Source organism: Siphateles boraxobius, unplaced genomic scaffold (assembly GCF_051911475.1).
Source record: "Siphateles boraxobius isolate OS27281-9 unplaced genomic scaffold, OSU_SipBor_1 26, whole genome shotgun sequence".
NCBI classification, from domain to species: Eukaryota; Metazoa; Chordata; class Actinopteri; order Cypriniformes; family Leuciscidae; genus Siphateles; species Siphateles boraxobius.
This window is the reverse complement of record NW_027508876.1, coordinates 21,217,339-21,237,668: the sequence shown is the minus strand read 5'-3', so window position 1 is coordinate 21,237,668 and position 20,330 is coordinate 21,217,339. Positions and strand designations below refer to the sequence as shown.

At 38.8% G+C, this 20,330-nt stretch overlaps 1 protein-coding gene across 3 annotated transcripts; it reads left to right on the top strand.

Annotated features, from left to right (window-relative positions):
* Positions 1-37: 37 nt before the first annotated feature.
* Positions 38-19,703, top strand: nup58 (nucleoporin 58). 3 transcript variants are annotated; one of them, XM_077244844.1, is made up of 14 exons: positions 38-425; positions 955-1,112; positions 3,368-3,400; positions 4,734-5,003; positions 5,097-5,259; positions 5,341-5,406; positions 8,022-8,196; positions 8,280-8,359; positions 8,461-8,579; positions 8,695-8,777; positions 12,548-12,749; positions 17,362-17,445; positions 18,625-18,717; positions 18,993-19,703. In XM_077244844.1, exons 1-14 carry the CDS (start codon positions 343-345, stop codon positions 19,160-19,162), a joined length of 1,779 nt encoding a protein of 592 aa, XP_077100959.1. In that variant the 5' UTR covers positions 38-342; the 3' UTR covers positions 19,163-19,703. The 3 variants fall into 3 exon arrangements, with proteins under 3 accessions (XP_077100959.1, XP_077100960.1, XP_077100961.1); XM_077244845.1 differs by lacking the exon at positions 18,625-18,717; XM_077244846.1 differs by lacking the exons at positions 17,362-17,445; positions 18,625-18,717.
* The last annotated feature ends 627 nt before the right edge of the window (positions 19,704-20,330 follow it).

The window sequence follows — 20,330 nt, the reverse complement described above, 5'->3', positions numbered from 1 at the left end:
CTGCATTTGAAATGCACCTGCATGGACTCTCCAAGCCAGTAGGTGGAAATACAGCGCAGCAAATAATGTTTGAACTTTACCGCAAAACCAAGAAGAAGAGAGGAGCTTTTGCGCGGAAACACGTAGCAGGAACGTTTTCAATATTTAGAAACTCATAACTTTAGTCATTTTGAAAAACAACAAAATAGGCCTTGGCTTTTATTTATATTTTCTCCATACGCTTCAGAATTTTGTGCTAGCTGCTTTTATTATGCTGCGTGTGTCCTAGGTAGTGTCTTTAGGGCCTCCACGAGGTCGGAACCGCTTGATTTGATTGTCAGGTTTTGGTAATTTAAGTCCAGAATGTCCAGCTTTAACTTCGGCACAAGTACCCTCGGGTCCAGCTCCACCGGCGGGGGTGGCTTCTCATTTGGAGCTGCGACCAGGTAACTTTGACGTTATGATCATGTCGGCTTTCAACCTTGTGCTCAGTTTAAATTAGTTATGCTCAACTAACTAACTTATGTGTAAAATACGAACACCTGTTAACTTGTCAATTACAATTTGCTACTTACAATTCAGCCTCACAAAATTTGAATTGATTCTACTAGCGTACAAACAAGTGTATTTCATAAATGGTTACCTAAATGTATTCTTTAAGTGTTTTAAATACAAAGTTCTGTAATCAAATTCTGGCATTGTCAACATAGTTCTCTATAGTTGTCATTTAGCCTCCTTTTGTACTCATACAGATTTAGAAGAATATACATGCATACATAAACAAACATACACACACACACACACACACACACACACATATATATATATATATATATATTATATGCATACACACACATATATTTATACACGCATGTTTTGAGTGATCTGTCTCATTAAGGTGCAGGTATATATTTAATATCATAAGGTAATATATGTAATGCAAATATTCTAAATTTCTGATATATCCTTTTCCAGCACACCTGCTGCGAGCACGGGTGGATTCGCACTCGGAGGTTTTGGCATGCCGTCCTCCGCACCGGCCGCTACTAGTACCACCTCCACACTGGGATTTGGGTCCAGTGTATTTGCACAGAAACCAACAACTGGATTCTCCTTTAACACACCTGCCTCAGGTTCCTGGCTGCTCTTATTACATAAACACTGATTTACTTAAAGGACAAGTTCGGTATTTTACACTTAAAGCCCTGTTTTAAGATAGTTTTTGATGAAATAGAACGGTTAAGATTGAAATTTGGACAAATGCTGCTGTCCCGAGAATTTTCGGTTTCTGTGTTAGCACCCCCCTGCATTTGACCTATTATTGTATAGAATTACTAGTACATAAAGATATGAGACATTATTGATTTAAAGACTCCTAAACTTTTTAAAACAATAAAATATTATTCAATAGTCATTTATTAATCAAAGTCTTTATTGTTCTTTTATATTTTTAATAGGGGTGTAGCGGTTCACAAAATTCACGGTTTGTTTTGATACGATACAGTGGTGTCACGGTTCGGTACGTTTTCGATACAGGAAAAATAAAGAAATGCCATAGAAATTTCCTATTTATTAATAGAAAAATGTTTTCCTACATCTTGAAACTTTTAGTTTTATAAATGGGGGTAATCTTTGAAGGATGAACAAATAATGTTTTGGTCATCACATTAAAAATACAATTTAAATAACATATAACATTTGAGTTTTGAAGTGCTGGAAAAAGATGTGTGACGTACTTGAAAGAATTTTAATAATTCTGCCAAACTTCCATGGTTACAAGTTAGTGTTACTACATTAAATCCATGGTGAATGACCTGTGGACTTAAAACCTATAACTAGTTCATTCATGGAACAATGTTTCTCCTGGTTTCCACATCAGCGCTGTTTGATCAGTTAATAATGGAGAAATTGTAATGCTTCTCACTAGATCTCGTAGCGATGTTATTACTTAAGTGGCGAATTCAAATGCTTTGTTTACTGGATCTCTTATGTAGTAACGGTGTTGCTTCAAGATCGGCTCGCGCTGCACTGATATTTGTCCGAAATGATAAATGGTCCGTAAAGCACAAAATAATGAGTTTCGTTCCGCTTTCATTACATTTGCCAGTTGATGTTGCGCAACATTGTGGTGTTCGCTCCAGCGCGGATTTTGGTCGGCAGGAAAAATGGTCCAACCACCGGAATGGTTCGGTTTGTAATGCGTACGGAACCGATCTCTTGGGAAAATGTATTCCATCTTTTGGACTCATACAACGCAATTTTCTAATGATGCAATCTCAATGCTCGCCACTCGAGGACGCCACAGACATTTAAGAAAAACTTTTTAACTTAAGATCATTTTTCCACAAACAACGCATATTTTGCCTTCTCTTTACGATTTTGGATTGTTGCTTCAACCTAAACGTCATAACACACAGGTAAGAACTTCGTAGTTGTATATTGCAAATTAGTAACTTTAGCAGCTTACTCTCGTGCAATTGAGGAACGATCGTGATTTTGTACAAAAAATAATATACAGTCAAACAAACCCCTACAGTATTAAACTCACTACATATAATTGTTTAGAAGGTTATAGTGTGCGTTATTTGTTTTCTCTTTAACTTCCTTCAGCTCTTTTCATGTTTGGGGGGTCGGATTGTACAAATTATGAAATATTCGATATCCCAATTTTGCATATCGTCCAGACAACAATTTGGATATGATCGTCTAAACGATATATCGCCCACCTCTATTTCCAACAGGTTTTATCGTAGTTTTTGTCCAACTCCATTGACTTGTATTGGCTTGTATTACCGTACCGTTCTGTGAGGTACGGTATTACGCCGCCGCCGGAAACGGAAATGAGGTTGTTTGTATTCTTTCTGTTGTCTAATGCAGTCGCGGTATCGTAGGCTACGCTATCCAAACATTGGCAAAGGTGCATTATCGCCACCAACTGGGCTGGAGTGTCTATTATTCAAGCTCTCAACGGAAGAATGTCCGGTTGTGAGGCGTTTGGAAAAATAGGTCCAGAGTTTTACAACGAATGGTAAAACACCTTTTAGAAAGCATCTTTTGCAGCGATTTTTGTGTGAGCATATCAGTGAACACCCCAGACCACTCGGTGAGTTTCACGTCTTTGTAAACTAAAGTTTAATGCGTTTTATGAATGATTCTTCCAGTGCCCCTATTAAACCATTGTGGAGGTGGGGGGGTGCTAACACAAAAACTTAAAATTCTCGGGACAGCAGCATTTGTCCAAATTTCAATCTTAACCGTTCGATTTCAATTTTTTTCTATTATCAGAAACGATCTTAAAACAGGGCTTTAAGTGTAAAATACCTTTAACATTGTTCTAATTTGTCATGGTTAATTCTTTGTTAATTCACCATCTTTTTAACACTTCTAGGTGCTGCTCCTTCGACTACTGGCCTTACTTTAGGTAAGCAGTTTTTCAAGAAAAGATTTATGGCGCTTTTCCACTACACAGTACACGCTCGACTCGCCTTTGTTTGGTTTTCCGCTGTGTAAAAGTTGTACCTGTACCTGCTTTCGGGTACTTTTTTCCCTATCACCTCCGGCGAGGTTCTGAGCGAAGCTGAGGCGATACTAAAATGTGACGTGAAAACACTGCAGACTGCTGATTGGTCAGAGAGAATCGTCACTATTCACTGCGTCATCATTGAACGCGCCAGATTGAGCTGTTTTTTTTTCAGGAGTGTTTCGTTTTGTTGCCCTCAGCCTCTCCTGAAACGTTTGTCGTCTTGCTGTGAGAAACAGCCACATCCCGAGGATCAAAAACAGCATACACTCCATTTCCTCCATTTTCCTGTGTGTGTGTGTCGGGTTAGCGGGTCTGTATCGCGTAGTTCCTGTGGCGTCGCCATGACGACCTGGTACTATTGTGGAGGTACTATCTGTAATGGAAAACGGAGCGAAAAGCGAGCCGAGTTGAGCTGGTACTGGTAATGGAAAAGCTCCATTAGTAATAATTTATATATCACTTTATTCTGTTGCTTTTTTAGATCACTTTATTCCATTGGATCTCAACCTTTTTTACTTCAATGCTGCCCACCAAATTGTCAACAGCAATATATATATTTTGAATATAATTAATATTTTAAATAAAACAAAAAAAGTGTGTATTTTTTACTCACTATTTCTAAACTCTTTATAACTAAAGCATGTTTTAATAGGTTTTTAGTCTTAACCTTGTGAGAAACCTTTTTTACTCTTTTGAAGAATTTTTTTGCCATTTAAACCAAATGTAGTTTGAAACAAAAATGAATTTTTCTCACCATGAAAATAGCCACAGAAAGTGGCATGACATTAAAAAACAAACAAACTCACTATTTGAATAGTGATAAAATATTGTAGAGCTTGACATACCTAGTAGATAGTTTTGTTACAGGAAGTTAGACTGGAATTGCTGCTTACTCATTGATGCAGTTTAGAATCGATTCTTTTAGGAGACTAACTTTATTTGTTAACACATAATAGGGGCACTTTAAAAATAGGCTTCCTCGTACATTCTGGTTTTCCAAGACTGTTTGAACCCTGGTTCTTCAAAGAAAAAACTTATTGTTGAAGGGAGAATATAAATAAGAAATATCTTGATTTTTAGTTGTATTAACTTATTTTATTTCTACTTTTGTCTGATTTTAAATCATCTTAAAGCTTGGACATTTGCTGGAGCCCCCCTGTTTGAGAACCACCGGTTTAGTCTGTCAGTCTTGCTTTACTCATTTCCACTTTTTGTTTTTGCCTGTCCTCAGGGAGTCTTACCACCTCCACCGCTGGATCCACTGGGTTCAGCCTGGGTTTCGGCAAGCCATCGGCCTCTGCTGCACCATTCTCACTGACCACCACCACCTCTGCACCTCCAGGCACAGGCCTGACTCTGGGCTCCATCCTCACCTCCACAGCCCCTCAGACCAGCTCCACTGGCTTCTCCCTTAATTTGGGAGGAGCAACCACCACTTCATCTGCACCTGCCCCGGGTTTTTCCTTTAGTTCCAGTCTCTTTTCCAACCCTACCTTGACAGGTCAGTCTTTTTTCGCTTTGTGATCATGTTAGATTCAGTTTAAACTAGTATTTTTGCTCTCTTATTTATTTATTTATTTATTGTGTGTTTCAGGGTTGGGACAGTCTACATTAGGTGGAGCTCTTAGTCTGGGTGGTTTAGTCTCTTCCTCTTCCACAGCCACCTCTGTCCCAGCACCCAGTCTCGGCCTTGGTGGAGTAGACTTCAGCACATCCTCTGAAAAGAATACTGACAAGTTGTCCAGCACCAGACCGGAGTAAGAACCACACCACAATAACCTTTTGACTCGTCATAGGGTATTATATTATTGTCCTTACCCTGCTTTTTATCTCTACAGGGACAGTAAAGCCCTCAAAGAGGAAAACCTCCCTGGTCCGATCTGTCAAGATGTGGATAACTTTCAGTGAGTTCACCTGTTTTTGGACTGATTGAAAGTTGATCTGGTGCTTTAAGTCACGATGAAATCAAAGTTAACAACTCATATTTTTTAATGAAATATTGCAGTGTTTAATTGATTTATCCGTGCACATCATTATTTATTTAATTCACCTGACCTCCTAATCTTTAATCAAAATTACTCCTTTCTACCTGCATGACATCTCTTCTCTGATTACGTTTTTAACATTAGTTATCCTAGTATTAGTTTTTGCTGAAGTATCGATAACTGAAATTTCACTATTTAAAATGTACTCATATCGTGAAATAAGACTTCGACCAACAATAATCGTGGTAAATAATTGTGATTTCAATATTGGCCGAAAATAATCGTGATTATCTGTTGGTTTATTTGTAGAGGTTGTATAGTATTTACAGTCATTACGTTCCTGTGTATATTGCGTGAATGACGGGTGGTTGGGCAGATATTGTGTTTTGTGGTAGGTGGTATGCCATACGGAACCGTTGCCACTGAAACTGCATATTAACGCACCAGTGGGGCTCGACAGCCTTAGTCAAACGGGTTGGCGCGTATGGTTGGGTTGCGGAGAGATTGTGAGATTGTGGTTAGGTCTCAGCAGCAAGAGGGAAGTAGAGGTCAGTAAGCTGGGCTGAGTTGAGTGGGGGACGGAGGGGGGTGACTCTGGGACGCCAGAGTCACTGTCGAGCCCTCTTGAGGTGTCGTGGGCTAGTCGACGAAACACTGAGGACGGAAGGTGCCCACTTGAAGACCCTAGAGATGTTCCCTACTCCGCTCAATCCAGAGGGTTGTTATGGGGGGACCGCACTAGGGCTGGACCAGAATATTCGAATATTCGTTCGGTGGGTTGGTATTCGATTTGAAAATTTGACATTCGAATATTCGTTTTTTTGTGTGTTTTTTTTGCACACCTGGGATCCCCCGCGAAACGGTTCTCACTCGCGCTTGAATAAGGCCGGCGACACACTGGCTGCATGGCGTGAGCGTCTCAGCTGTGTGGCATGTACGTTTTTATTTCAGCTCCCATGTTAACAGGTTGGAGTTTGCACACTGCCTGTGTGAAACACGCGTCTCAGGCGCGGCTCGAGCCACGCGGAAAATGCGTGCATGCTAGAAATAGAACCGACGCCTAACTGCAACGGGAGTGTTCTCTGGCTAGAGCGCAGAACTGCGGAGTTTGTATGGACCGAAGTGCATGCCTGAGCTTGTGTTTTGGGTTAAGCTGCGTTGCTTTGACATTGTGGAAAATAGAATAATAGAAACAAAATGTATTAGCCTTTTACCCGTTATTATTAATCTAAATTAATCTCGTTTTTAATTTAACTTAATTTCGTTTTTCTTTATTTAAATTTTGTTTTTTCTTTATTTAAGTTTCATTTTTTCTTTATTTAAATTTCGTTTTTTCTTTATTTAAGTTTCATTTTTCTTTATTTAAATTTCGTTTTTCTTTATTTAAGTTTCGTTATTCTTTATTTAAGTTTCGTTTTTCTTTATTTAAATTTATTTTTTTCTTTATTTAAATTTCGTTTTTCCTTATTTAAATTTTTTTTCTTTATTTAAATTTCGTTTTTCTTTATTTAAATCTACCCTTTACTGTGTCAGTAATTTGTTAGTCAGAAAAATATTAGACTACCTTAAAAGTATTGCTTAATTTAACAGACCTGTGTGTGTGCGTTTTATATCATAGTGGAGTGTCCGTTCTCGGAGCATATAAACTCTGCCCGCGTGAGGTGCGCTGCTTCCCGCTCGCGCTGTTCTGTAGCTGACTAAAAGTTTATTAATTCTGAATGTGTCGCGTCTCGCGTGTCCATCTATTTTGCACCAAATGCAACACTGCACTCCCTTGTGAAATCGGTTGGATGAACGGTTCTCGAAATAATCAAAATGCAAAAAGACAGACCAACACAGAGATTCCTGCCTTTATTAGTGAAAAGAATATGTTCAGCCCCCTCTCGCCGAAGCTTAGAATATTCGATGTTCATTACTACCGAAGCTTCGAAGCTCAAAAAATGGTATTCGGACCAGCCCTAGACCGCACTGTGGTTGCAGCCGTTGTGTGTGCTGACGCGCAAATACACTATTAACACCAGACAGAAGGAGATTCACGTCATCAGATGGAAAGAAGCGTAAATGGATGGAGAAGCATAGGTTACTGTAAAGCTACGTCTTAGTTGGTGCTTATCTTGGCGAAAGCCGAGTACAAATCAGCATGAAGTTTTAACATCTACTCTCGTGTAATGGAAATCATGCCATAATCGAGCAGCCCTAACTCATTATATTTAATTCATGCTGTGAAAATCATCTAGTGTTATTTTTCCATTATTCATTTTCTGCTATTTTTTCCATTTGAATCTTTGTCTTATTGTATTTATGTGTGCTTGTAATTTGTTTATTATATCTTATTTATCTATGCCGATTCACTCCCCTACAAAACCAACCCAAATCAATTTAGAATTATTATTTCCAAAGAGAGCTGTTCATATGGTGAAACTGTTTTCATATCACAGAAAAACAAAATATCGCAATGTCAGTTTTTTCCAATATTTTGCAGCCCTAATCACAACTTCTGTTTCATGCAAACTTTAATATCTGTTGTTTCTCAGGAAGTTTGTCAAGGAACAGAAGCAAGTCCAGGAAGAGATCAGCAGAATGTCCTCTAAAGCCATTCTCAAAGTGCAGGAGGACATCAAGACGCTCAGACAGCTCCTCTCTGTCTGTGCCAGCGGGCTGCAGAGAAATTCGCTCTCCATAGACAAACTGAAGCTGGAAACTTCTCAGGTTAGACAAATATCCTTTAGACCATTGCAAGCAGTTCAGCTAAGCATTGTTCAATCTTGTAATCCATCTTTTTCTTCATCCAGGAATTGAAGAATGCTGATATCGCACTTTGCACACAGAAGACCCCTCCTGGACTGCAACATGAAAACACAGCACCATCTGAGTGAGTCAATTACTGTGCCTCTACTACTGAAGACCATTGATGGCAGTAAAAGTTGCTTACTATTAATTGTCCAACAATGTGCTGTCCATCTCTCCCTCCAGTTATTTCCGGTCTCTGGTGGAGCAATTTGAGGTGCAGTTACAGCAGTACCGTCAGCAGATTGAAGAACTCGAGAATCATTTGACCACCCAGAGCAGTGGCTCCCACATCACACCTCAAGGTCTTAATCTGCACTATGCTATCTGCTATCTACTAAATACAACACTGCCCTGATTCACATGATAGAAACGTAGATCTTGTATCCTAGTGACTTTATGATGTCATCTATCATGTAGATTTGTCCTTGGCCATGCAGAGACTCTACCAGACGTTTGTTGCACTTGCTGCACAGTTGCATGCAGTTCATGAAAATGTTAAGGTAAGTTTCTTATATGGGACAATTTTATATTTAAAAAATATATACGTTTCATTTAAAGGAGCCGTATGTAAGAATGTGGCCAAAACTGGTACTGCAATCACTTTCAAATTACTGTAGAGCGGTGGATCCCCTCTCCCTCCTCCCTGACTCGAGGTTGCCAGATAGGCTGCAGGATACAGCAGGAACGTAGGCTGCTACAAGAAGCTTTTTCTGTTAATTACAGGTCCTTCTCAAAAAATTAGCATATTGTGATACAGTTAATTATTTTCCATAATGTAATGATAAAAATTAAACTTATCATCTGAATCAACTAATTAACTCTAAACACCTGCAAAAGATTCCTGAGGCTTTTAAAAACTGCCAGCCTGTTTCATTACTCAAAACCGCAATCATGGGTAAGACTGCCGACCTGACTGCTGTCCAGAAGGCCATCATTGACACCCTCAAGCAAGAGGGTAAGACACAGAAAGAAATTTCTGAACAAATAGGCTGTTCCCAGAGTGCTGTATCAAGGCACCTCAGTGGGAAGTCTGTGGGAAGGAAAAAGTGTGGCAAAAAACGCTGCACAACGAGAAGAGGTGACCGGACCCTGAGGAAGATTGTGGAGAAGGACCGATTCCAGACCTTGGGGGACCTGCGGAAGCAGTGGACTGAGTCTGGAGTAGAAACATCCAGAGCCACCGTGCACAGGCGTGTGCAGGAAATGGGCTACAGGTGCCGCATTCCCCAGGTCAAGCCACTTTTGAACCAGAAACAGCGGCAGAAGCGCCTGACCTGGGCTACAGAGAAGCAGCACTGGACTGTTGCTCAGTGGTCCAAAGTACTTTTTTCGGATGCAAGCAAATTTTGCATGTCATTCAGAAAAAAATCAAGGTGCCAGAGTCTGGAGGAAGACTGGGGAGAAGGAAATGCCAAAATGCCTGAAGTCCAGTGTCAAGTACCCACAGTCAGTGATGGTCTGGGGTGCCATGTCAGCTGCTGGTGTTGGTCCACTGTGTTTTATCAAAGGCATGGTCAATGCAGCTAGCTATCAGGAGATTTTGGAGCACTTCATGCTTCCATCTGCTGAAAAGCTTTATGGAGATGATTTCATTTTTCAGCACGACCTGGCACCTGCTAACAGTGCCAAAACCACTGGTAAATGGTTTACTGACCATGGTATTACTGTGCTCAATTGGCCTGCCAACTCTCCTGACCTGAACAACATAGAGAATCTGTGGGATATTGTGAAGAGAAAGTTGAGAGACGCAAGACCCAACACTCTGGATGAGCTTAAGGCCGCCATCGAAGCATCCTGGGCCTCCATAACACCTCAGCAGTGCCACAGGCTGATTGCCTCCATGCCACGCCGTATTGAAGCAGTCATTTCTGCAAAAGGATTCCCGACCAAGTATTGAGTGCATAACTGAACATAATTATTTGAAGGTTGACTTTTTTTGTATTAAAAAAACACTTATTTTATTGGTCGGATGAAATATGCTAAAATATATCTAAAATATATGAAAGTTAAATTTTTATCATTACATTATGGAAAATAATGAACTTTATCACAATATGCTAATTTTTTGAGAAGGACCTGTATGTTTATGCTTCAAATGAGAGATGTTTTGCAAAGTAATTATATATCGCAAAAATTTACTAATGGCGATTAGCCAAATATAATCGTAAAGATGTACGCTCGTATGTGACAGTACATTGTTAGAACAGTAGCTGTTAGTCTAACTTGTTACGGTAGGTGTCTGTCATTAACGTAAGTACAAGTGCCTCTGTCACTGTGTAACCGATATCAAAGATACAGCTATTCATTAAGCTGACTCCATAACTGAAAGCGACCAGCTGTAAAATATTAAAATATTGTGAAATTTTTGTGAAAACAGTAGCTACGTTTAATCCTAATTATCTGATTGTAATCGGATTAGTAGCACAGTCGGAATAAAAGTCACAACCACGTCAATCTGAATGAAATGGCCAGTTCCGATTAAAATTTCATTCGGATTGTTAGGGGTGGTTTAAACCTGATCTAATCTGATCGAGAGGACATGTAAACACGTGTCATCGGATTGAAAAACGTAACTGGAAAGTACTGCACATGTGCAATGATGTAGAAATGGCATAGTGACGTATGACACGTGTAACGAGCTGTTGTTGAATGAAGTGTCATAAATAACTGTCGTGTTATTCTAAAAATTTCCTTCCACTCATCGTCTGTGAAGAGGAGCAGGACAGCATCCTGCCAGTCCTTGTTTTGGACTTTCATCCACATAAGCCTTGTTTTGGGCTCGGGAATGGCTGTTTTTACTGCTTGGTTAATATAAGCAGCATGACACAAAGCTTCATGTGCTCATCGTCATCTCCTAATTAGGACCCAAAGTAGATAAATATCAAGTCTGACTTTTTAAAACGAAGAAAATAAGCAATTTAGGAGAGTAGTATGCGCAAACAGCGGGAAACTCCGTACATTCGTGCTGTGTGCACGTCAAAAAAAGTTAATTCCGATTTTAGGCTTGTGACATAAACGCGGACATCAACCCTATCACTTTATTTAACAATCATGTAAACACTACATTCGGATTCATCAATCAAAATTAATTTAGGAGTCTTTGTTGAATAGGAAGTACTTAATTTATTTGAAATATAAATATTTTATATCATAAAAGTTTTTACTGTAATGTTTGATCATTTTAAAGGGTTAGTTCACCCAAAAATGAAAATTATGTCATTAATGACTCACCCTCATGTCGTTCCAAGCCCGTAAGACCTCCGTTCATCTTCGCAACACAGTTTAAATTATTTTATATTCAGTCCGAGAGCTTTTTGTCCCTCCATTGATCTATGTGCGGTATACTGTCCTTGTCCAGAAAGGCAATAAAGACATCATCAAAGTAGTCCACGTGACCTCAGAGGGGTTAGTTAGAATTTTTTGAAGCATTGAAAATACATTTTGTTCTAAAAATAACAAAAACGATGACTTAATTCAGCATTGTATTCTCTTCCGGTTCTGTTGTCAATCCGCGTTCACAAGGCCAGTGACGCTGCTGACGTGTTATCTGGTGCGTCCGTGTATTCGGGTTCAAATAAATATGTCTGGTTAAAAAAAAATGCAAGTCTTCCCCTATGTCGAAATCCTTGGACATGTTTGCAAAGATTGTTTTGTTTACAGCGTGCGTCTCCCTCAGACTGTAAACGAAGCTCGGGCGCACCAGATAACACGTCAGCTCGTCTTACGTCAGCGGACTCATGAACGCGGATTGACAACAGAACCGGAAGAGAATAAAATGCTGAATAAAGTCGTCGTTTTTGTTATTTTTGGAACAAAATGTATTTTCGATGCTTCAAAAAAATCTAAATAACCCACTGAGGTCACGTGGACTACTTTGATGATGTCTTTATTGCCTTTCTGGACAAGGACAGTATACCGCACATAGATTTTCAATGGAGGGACAAAAAGCTCTCGGACTGAATCTAAAATATCTTAAACTGTGTTCCGAAGATGAACGGAGGTCTTACGGGCTTGGAACGACATGAGGGTGAGTCATTAATGACATAGTTTTTATTTTTGGGTGAACTAACCTTTTAATGCCTAAGGGTATTTTTCTTTTCAACAACATATTTGACTCCAATCGTTTGAATGGCAGTGTCTATTATACACATTCTTTAGAAAAAAAGCACTGATAAATCAAGCACAGTAATTTATCAATAAATATAGATTTCATGATGGAATTAAAGCAGAATATTGTGTTTGAAAAAGTATTTTCTCTTGTTCTCTGTAGACTCTCAAACATCAGTACCTGGGCTACAGACGAGCCTTCCTCGATGACTCCTCTGACGTGTTCGAGTCGAAGCGTGTTGCCGGCAAGAAATGGCAGAGCTCTCCGCACGTCACCACAGGCCCCGCACCCTTCGGCAGCGTTCCCAACGCAGCAGCCGTTGCCATGGCTGCCACTCTCACTCAGCAGCAGCAGCCGGCTCAAGGTCTGACCGCCTTCAAGTTCTAGACATCTTGACCTCTAGACTGATAGAATGACGAGGGAAGGGATGAATAGAAAGATTAGGGAGGGGGTAAATGTCGGAGAAAGGCAGAGCAGACAAAAGAATTCAAGAATAAATCGTAAATTCAGTCAGTGCCATGTCTGTTTTTATTTTATATATTTTTTAAATGTCTCTCTTAGAGATATGGAGCTACAGGGTTCTTTTAACATACATCAGGGTTCTTTTAACATACATCATGTGACTCTACGTGTGTCAACTAGTGTTGTGAGAATTTAGATGCTGACTGTCTTGCCCACTTCCGTTTTCTTTAAATCTCTTTTCCTCTATCAACAAAAAAAAAACAACAAGATGTAAACCAGTAGCATCAAATGCTATTTTGATATAGCCAAGTTTTAACCATGGTTAAATGGGCACATTCCAAATCAAGGAAAGGTTTAGAAGGTTTGTCATCTTGAGGTGGTATGTTTATGTTTTGGACGAGTGGCACAGAACGTCATCGGATTTGATATCTGATATTCCAACAGCACTAATGTAGCCACACTACACAAAGTAGCCAAACTCTTTGTAGAGTTGATTTATACCCGCTACGCATGGATTGAAACACTTTTATAATAATTATCAACTACACCTATATTCCATGGAAGATGTGAAAGTTGATATTTTGAAGTGCCAACATACACTTTTCTGCCAACACAACAGCTGTGGCTGAGGCTTTCTGAGCAATATGTTGTTTTTAGATGGCGATATACAGTAGGGCTGGGGCGGTATGGATTTTTTATAACCGCGGTTGAAAAGCAAGATTTTCCCGCGGAATGGCGGTAAACCGCTTTAAATGAACGGCATGAGTAAGATAGGATCATAAGATGGGTCAGACACGATTTTGACCACTTTATTAAGTTTTGTTTAGTAGAAAGCTTTTTTTTAAATAAAATTTCGTTTTGTATAAATTGTACCTTCATTTTAATCACTGTTTCATTAACTAACTGCCTGGAATTAATAAATAAGAAGCAAATATAGCAGACATATAATCAGGAGGACGTGGAAGCGCGGGTGCGATCTCTTGCGCGTGAACTGGAGCTCGTCTTATAAATGAACCGAAACTCGGCGTAGGCTAGGCCTTAATGTCTATTTTTAAACAAAATTCAAAACGAAATGATACAATTTTAGGCTACAGTAGCCTAGTCAGGTAAGGTCAGGTTTGCCGATTATAGCCTTTACTTATTTAAATTTATCCCTGTGCGCCGACCGGAGACGGAGTTCACTGCTGATATTCTGGGGATACAACATAGCCAATATACTAGGGACTTTAGCCTTTAAATATCTTTGCTGCATTGGATCTTTCTAGAGCAGCCAAGAGCTTTCTAGCCTCGCATTGCTCATAGACCTTATACAGTCAGCGCCGCGGATGCGGTTTTTGAAAATGTATCATAAAACGTTGGTGCGGGTGGATGTTGGACAGATGATGACTTTTGTGATGCGGTTGCGGATGAAATAATAATAGCCCATCCGCGCATCTCTAATACGAATGGAATGTTATTATGTGTCGTGGAACACTGCTTTCCCCAACTCGCGAAAGGTCGGATTTGCTCCATCTTTTGATAAGTTTTGTTTAGAAAACCTTGAATCCATGTAAGACACAATATCATTAGACATAATCCATGTCATTAGAATCAATGAATCCATGTCATTAGACACAACATGCACACATGTGCAGGCCACTGTTTTGTTTTTTGCGGTGATGACGGTGACGAGCTCAGACCCGCGGTTGGAGTCACGTGACCGCGGTATTGCGGTAATGCGGTAACCGTCCCAGCCCTAATATACAGATAAAAGCTGTGTAATTCTGTTAAAAATGAACATGCTATGCAGGAAAGAGATAATCGTACCTCAGGACAGGAACACATTTAGTTCTTTCCATATTCTCAGTTGGTGGCATTCTACTGCTAATATGCATTTTGTTAGCTGCATACAAAACTCTTCTTGAATAATGTTCATTATTAATAGTTTTAAAGGTAAGCTTTTTGCATGAGCTTCCACATCTCATCTGCGATCGATCAGTTTAAATACAGAAAACGACGTGCTTTGTAACGCCTTGATCTGTCAGAACAGCAATTAGGTTCTTGTTTGGTTTAGTGATAATGTCGGGCTGTTTTATTTCCACATATATACATTCATTTTCTTTTTGTGGTTGTGATGATTTGAATTAACTGGATTTCTGTGAGGTTTGCTTTGCATATGCATGTGTAGATAAGATATGTATGAAGTGAGTGTGTAAGCTACTGACTCGGAGGTGCATTAAGGTCATTTACTGTATTTCATTCGACAGCTCAGTGAATACAACACAATTTGTGTTTATTTTGTTCTTGATTGAAGTTTCCTTTGCTTTTGGGGATAACCTCCATCCGTCTGTAACCATGGTTGCATTTGTGGTTTCCATGGAGACTTGCTGGCAATAATAGCAGGTTGGAGGTGTTAGAGAGAGTGTTGGATGTTCCACTTCCAGTGTCACAGAGTCTGGGTTCTCAGTCTATAGAGAAGCATCAGGTTACAGACGTTTTTTTTATTTGTGATTTTATTAGAAATAAGTCGATAAAAGGGCTTTATCAGTGTGATCCATTAACCAAAATCATTTGACTAAAAACTTGACTGTTTCTCATTCACATTTTTTTGGTTTCCCAATATATCTATTTTTTATTTATTTTTTATTTTTTAACAGTAATACAAATGTTGTTTTTTTGGACGTTGCCTTTGTGCCTAAGAAAGTCTAGGCTGTTGTGGGTGATTTTGCATATTATATTAACTGTAAATATGTAGTGCGCTAAACCAATGGCATGGCTTATTTAGTTGCACAGTGTATACACAGCACCAGTTGTGAGAGATAATTATTGGCATTTCCTTATAGAATCAGCCCAATCATAAATGGCTATAAGACACTGCAGTAAAGTCTGATAAAGATCAAAATCATACACAAACACTAGTAGTGATCAGTTGACTTAACTTAAAAGGCGAGGAAACCAGTTGCCTTAAAAGTAAATAAACTGGAATAAAAAGGATAGCCTAAGTTATGTGAACTTGACAATTCCACAGCTTATTTTTTTCAATTACGCATAGTTTATTTACTTGATAATTTTAAGGCAGCTGTTTTCCTCACTTTATTTAAGGGCTACAGCGTTCAAGCCTTCAGTTTTAGTGAACTTGCTGCTTTATGGGACTGTTGAGGGTCCACGGTGAATGGTTGTGCCAAACTTCAGTATTCAGAACTGCCATTTTTGTGATTCTCAGCCTTTTGGTGTCTCAAAGCTGCTATTTCATGCTTAAATCCATCTTTCTCAACCATGGCTGTCATAACTTGAAAGTCTGTAGAGGTGGTAATGCCTTTTCTAACACAGTTTCAAAAAATGTTTCTTACTTAAGCAACACTTTCCGCTTTGTATGAAAGATGAGAATCAGATAGTCTGCCCATAGACGTCCTCTACAGGCCATTTGTGAATCTCATATCTTACAGGCTTTCTTTTGCTTTTTATCGTCAATCTACTATACAAACAAATGATCTTACTGCATGTCATGGTTTTAAAAAACGCTTTTAGGAAGTTGTGGCTTTTGTGTGTTGGTACTTTATCAAAGCTCTTACACAGAATGTCTGTTTATAGACATGTCTGAATCCCGGTATACGTTTCCATTCCTTGGAACAAATATGGGGCTTATTATTTTGGTTGTTTACAAATAGTATCATAGCGAATTCTATAATCTAACTTATAATTTGATTTTCTTTATTTTGTTTTGATTATGCTTGTTGATGCATATGAAATTGTGTGCCTTTTGGATACAGCATTAATTCCTAACCATTGTTTGAAATGCATTTTTGGCACAGGTTGGCTTTAATCGTTTTGAACAGTGTTAATGCCATAGCTACTACTAGGAATCGGTTTGTCCTCAATTGTCTGTCATGTTTAATGTAAATTGAATTGACAATAAATAATTTTTTTTTATAAAAAAAAAGCCCTTGTCTTTGTTTCTTTTTGACTGATAAATCATTGATATTTGTCAATGAATTGGATAAAAAGACTGCATTTGAGATGCTGATTTATCACGTCTCTAAATTAAAAATTTAATCAAATTTAAACCAGCTAAAAGGAAACGAGACAGGAGCACATTTTATGCATTAAGTAGCAGCAGGTTCAGCAGATGTAGTTTAGAAATAAGTAACTTTTATCCCAAGTTGTGTGATTTAGTTAATCCATCAAAATAAAAACGCAAGTGTTGCTCCAAGGTAAGTAAACGAAGCGTATTAGTGCGTAAATTGAAAAAAGATTGAAATTGCAACCAGTAGTGCCTATTTTTTTTGATAGTGTAGTTTGCATTTGCTCCATCGTAATGAGCAGTAATTCAGATGATGCTTTTGTGTAGCTCTTATTTGTTAATTAAAAACCACACTGTGCCATTTCCTTTCAATAAGGACTGTGTCCAAAAGATGCTTTCAAAGCATGTGCTTCTCTCACAAGGCTGTGATAAATTTTTTTTCTCATTGATAATATGGATCTGCTATATGAGAGTGCATGAGAGTAAGTTCCTCTGCTCTCTTTCTTTGTCCCAGGACCTCAGGCGCCCTTGGGGGCCAGTTTTGGCACTCCATTTTCCTCGGGTATTGGCACTAGCATGGGCTCATCAAGCCTCGGAGGTACTTCCTGTAATATACCTATCCTCTCACTTTCCATCTCTACACTCATCACAAGTCTTTCACTCTTATTCAGTCTTAAAGGGATAATTCACCCCAAAATGAAAATCCTTATTGTTTATTCACCCTCATGCTACACTGAACCCATATATTAAAAAAAAGAGATACTTTGAGAAATCTTCATGCAGGCCTTTTTGTCATACAATGACAGTTCATAGTGAACATTGCTGTTAAGCTCCAAAATATTACAAAATACTGCATAAAGCAACATAAATATGGCCCATGCACTGTATTTAAGGCCCTTGCAGTCTGAAATTTTCGTATGCGTTTTTTCGTATTCGTCATTTGGTGGCTCAGAATTGACAAAACACCTTTCAAAATGCTTGCTATGCATGCGAAAAACGCAAAAAGGTAGAACACGGTCCAATTATTTTTATGACTGACGAAAGTTTCGGAGGCAATGTTTAACCCTGATTGACACAACGTGAGGTATTTATTTTTTTAACGTCACAATTTCTGACTCAGTGTGCAAGGACCTTAAGTCTTCTGAAGTTATACAATAACTTTGTGTAAAGTAATTCACTGATTAATCTTCCCCTCCAGTTTTCTGTTATCTCAAGAATTGCTGTGACTGGGTCATTATTGAGGCAATGCATGAGTCTGAAATCTGAACAAATCGGTCTTTAGAGCTAGTTCTTTTAGTGAGAGAGGGTGTGTCCAGTTCACAAATTGTAGTAAACCATTAAATCACTAGGGGGAAAGATTCTTACATTTTGGTCTTTTTAAAAAAACCTTCTGAAAATGTTGAATATTGTGCATTAGTCATTTAGACTATTCTTGATATGCAAGCATGATATCTATAGTGTTTTATTGCAAAAACGGGTTTTAATTTACTTTAAATAAATATTTTTTGTTACTGAGAGGACAATTCCTTCAAGGATACGGAACTAATCAGGACTCTTGTTTTGTCGTAATAATGCAAAGATGATTAGGTTATATATAGAAACTTGTATTTTTCAAATTTCCTTCATGTTTTTCCTTCATGATTTTTTTTTTTAGTTCATCTCCAATATAACTCATCATTCATTCCTAGCCCCCATTCCCCTGCCCTATGACTGCGAGGTTATCTCTGGTGTATATGTAGTCGTAACGCCTAAATGCCCCCCCTCTGTCTCTCGGCAGCGTTTGGTAGCGGCCCTGGGTTTGGGGGCGCAACAGGAGGTTTGTCGTTCGGGTTTTCCTCTAGCAAGCCATCTGGAGGGAGCCTGAGCGCAGGTGTGTTTGTTAGCACCCTCCTCCCTCTTCTCCGCTTTCATCAACACTAACCATTACCAACAGCTCCCCCTTAAATCTAATCTCCCTTTTCCCCCAGAATGCATTAAAATCATGCTGCTTGCAGCACTGCATATCAGAGAAACTGAAATGTAAAGTTTGCATGGTTTATTTAACTGCTGTAATGTGGCTTGCTTAAATCCACAATAATGCTTGTCGTTAACAGTAAAAGTTGATCATTTTCATCGCTTTCATTTTAAACTCTATTTCTTTATCAGGGTTTGGGACATCTAACACCTCGGGCTTCAACTTCAGTAACCCAGGCATCAATGCATCGGCTGGGTTGACCTTTGGCGTTTCCAACACGCAAACTCCTGGATTTGGGGCAGGTGGGCCACTGCTACAGCTCAAAAAACCACCAGCGGGAAACAAGAGGGGCAAGAGATAAAACAGCAAGTTGTTGTGGGGTAAAGGGAAATGTCACGAGGTAAAGAGGATGCGTCTCAGAACTTTATTTTTATATATATGTGTATGTGTGTGTGTGCATACATGTTTTCTCTGTTGAATGCCATTAAAGGATTTGTTCGGCTCTCCCTTTTACCCTTGTGACTGTGCTGTTCTCTTGTTTTCCAATGAATTACATAAGAGCTAACAGATGCACAGAACACCCGTGAAGGAATTTTGATGTAGATGCTCTTGGTATTGAAGATACTTTTGAACTAAGTTTACCTGTCAGTGGCTTTATTTTAAACCACATGCGCTGTGATTGTAAATGTCAACCCATTCTATTAAGATGACCTATGTGATCGGTTTCCTGGTTAATTGTACCAAATAGATGTCAACCTGTATAAGAATGTTAAGTTTGTATACCCCATTTCTGTTTTTGTCTCTTTGTTACCAAATAGTGAAACAAATTTCTATACTTAAGCAGACTTTGTGCAAACATGTATTTTTCGACAAGTTTGTGTTATTAAAAGAAGTGACAATTATATTGTTTTGAGTCTCTTTTTGTATGCACCAGAAGTTTGTATGAAGAATGCATTTGGTAATTGCTGTGTATATATATATTACACATTTTGTTTATAGATAAGATGTATATGTAGTGTAAGTGTATTTATATTTTTATTCGTTTTATTAATAATTAAGTACGTGTGCATTTGAAAAGGCAATATTCCAGCTTCTGTTTTGACTGTTCTGTCAGACTTGTTCTGGAGTTTAAACCTATCTTAAATACACCCATACACGCAAAAACACCCTGTCCATGCCAGACTGTCGTGAAATTTACAAAAATTACGTGATAGAAATCTGAGTCTGAGTTTCGTAGTGGAGTCCGAAACCATAGTGGACGTTGAGTAACGTTACTCATTCAATCCCACATTCATTGCACCGCAATAACGAGTGTACAACCGATGTGTGCTCAACGGCTGTCCTAATTCGCTCACTCGTTTTAATTCACTCCTTCAAGGGAACAGTATTAGTGTACTAACATATGGAATAGTGAATTAGGTTTAGGGTCCGATTTTGGATTCAGAATAATATAACGTGCGGATGTTGCTTGGTAAACTTCCCGGGCGTCGAGATCGGTCGAGATACGTAACCTAATCAATATTAATCAA

What these genes read in the sequence shown, in the direction of transcription:
- nup58 (XM_077244844.1), top strand. Translation starts at nt 343, where the DNA reads ATGTCCAGCTTTAACTTCGGCACAAGTACCCTCGGGTCCAGCTCCACC. An exon ending in CTTTAACACACCTGCCTCAG is followed by an intron (nt 1,113 to 3,367) that starts GTTCCTGGCTGC and finishes TAACACTTCTAG; the next exon opens with GTGCTGCTCCTTCGACTACT. An exon ending in TGAAGCTGGAAACTTCTCAG is followed by an intron (nt 8,197 to 8,279) that starts GTTAGACAAATA and finishes TTCTTCATCCAG; the next exon opens with GAATTGAAGAATGCTGATAT.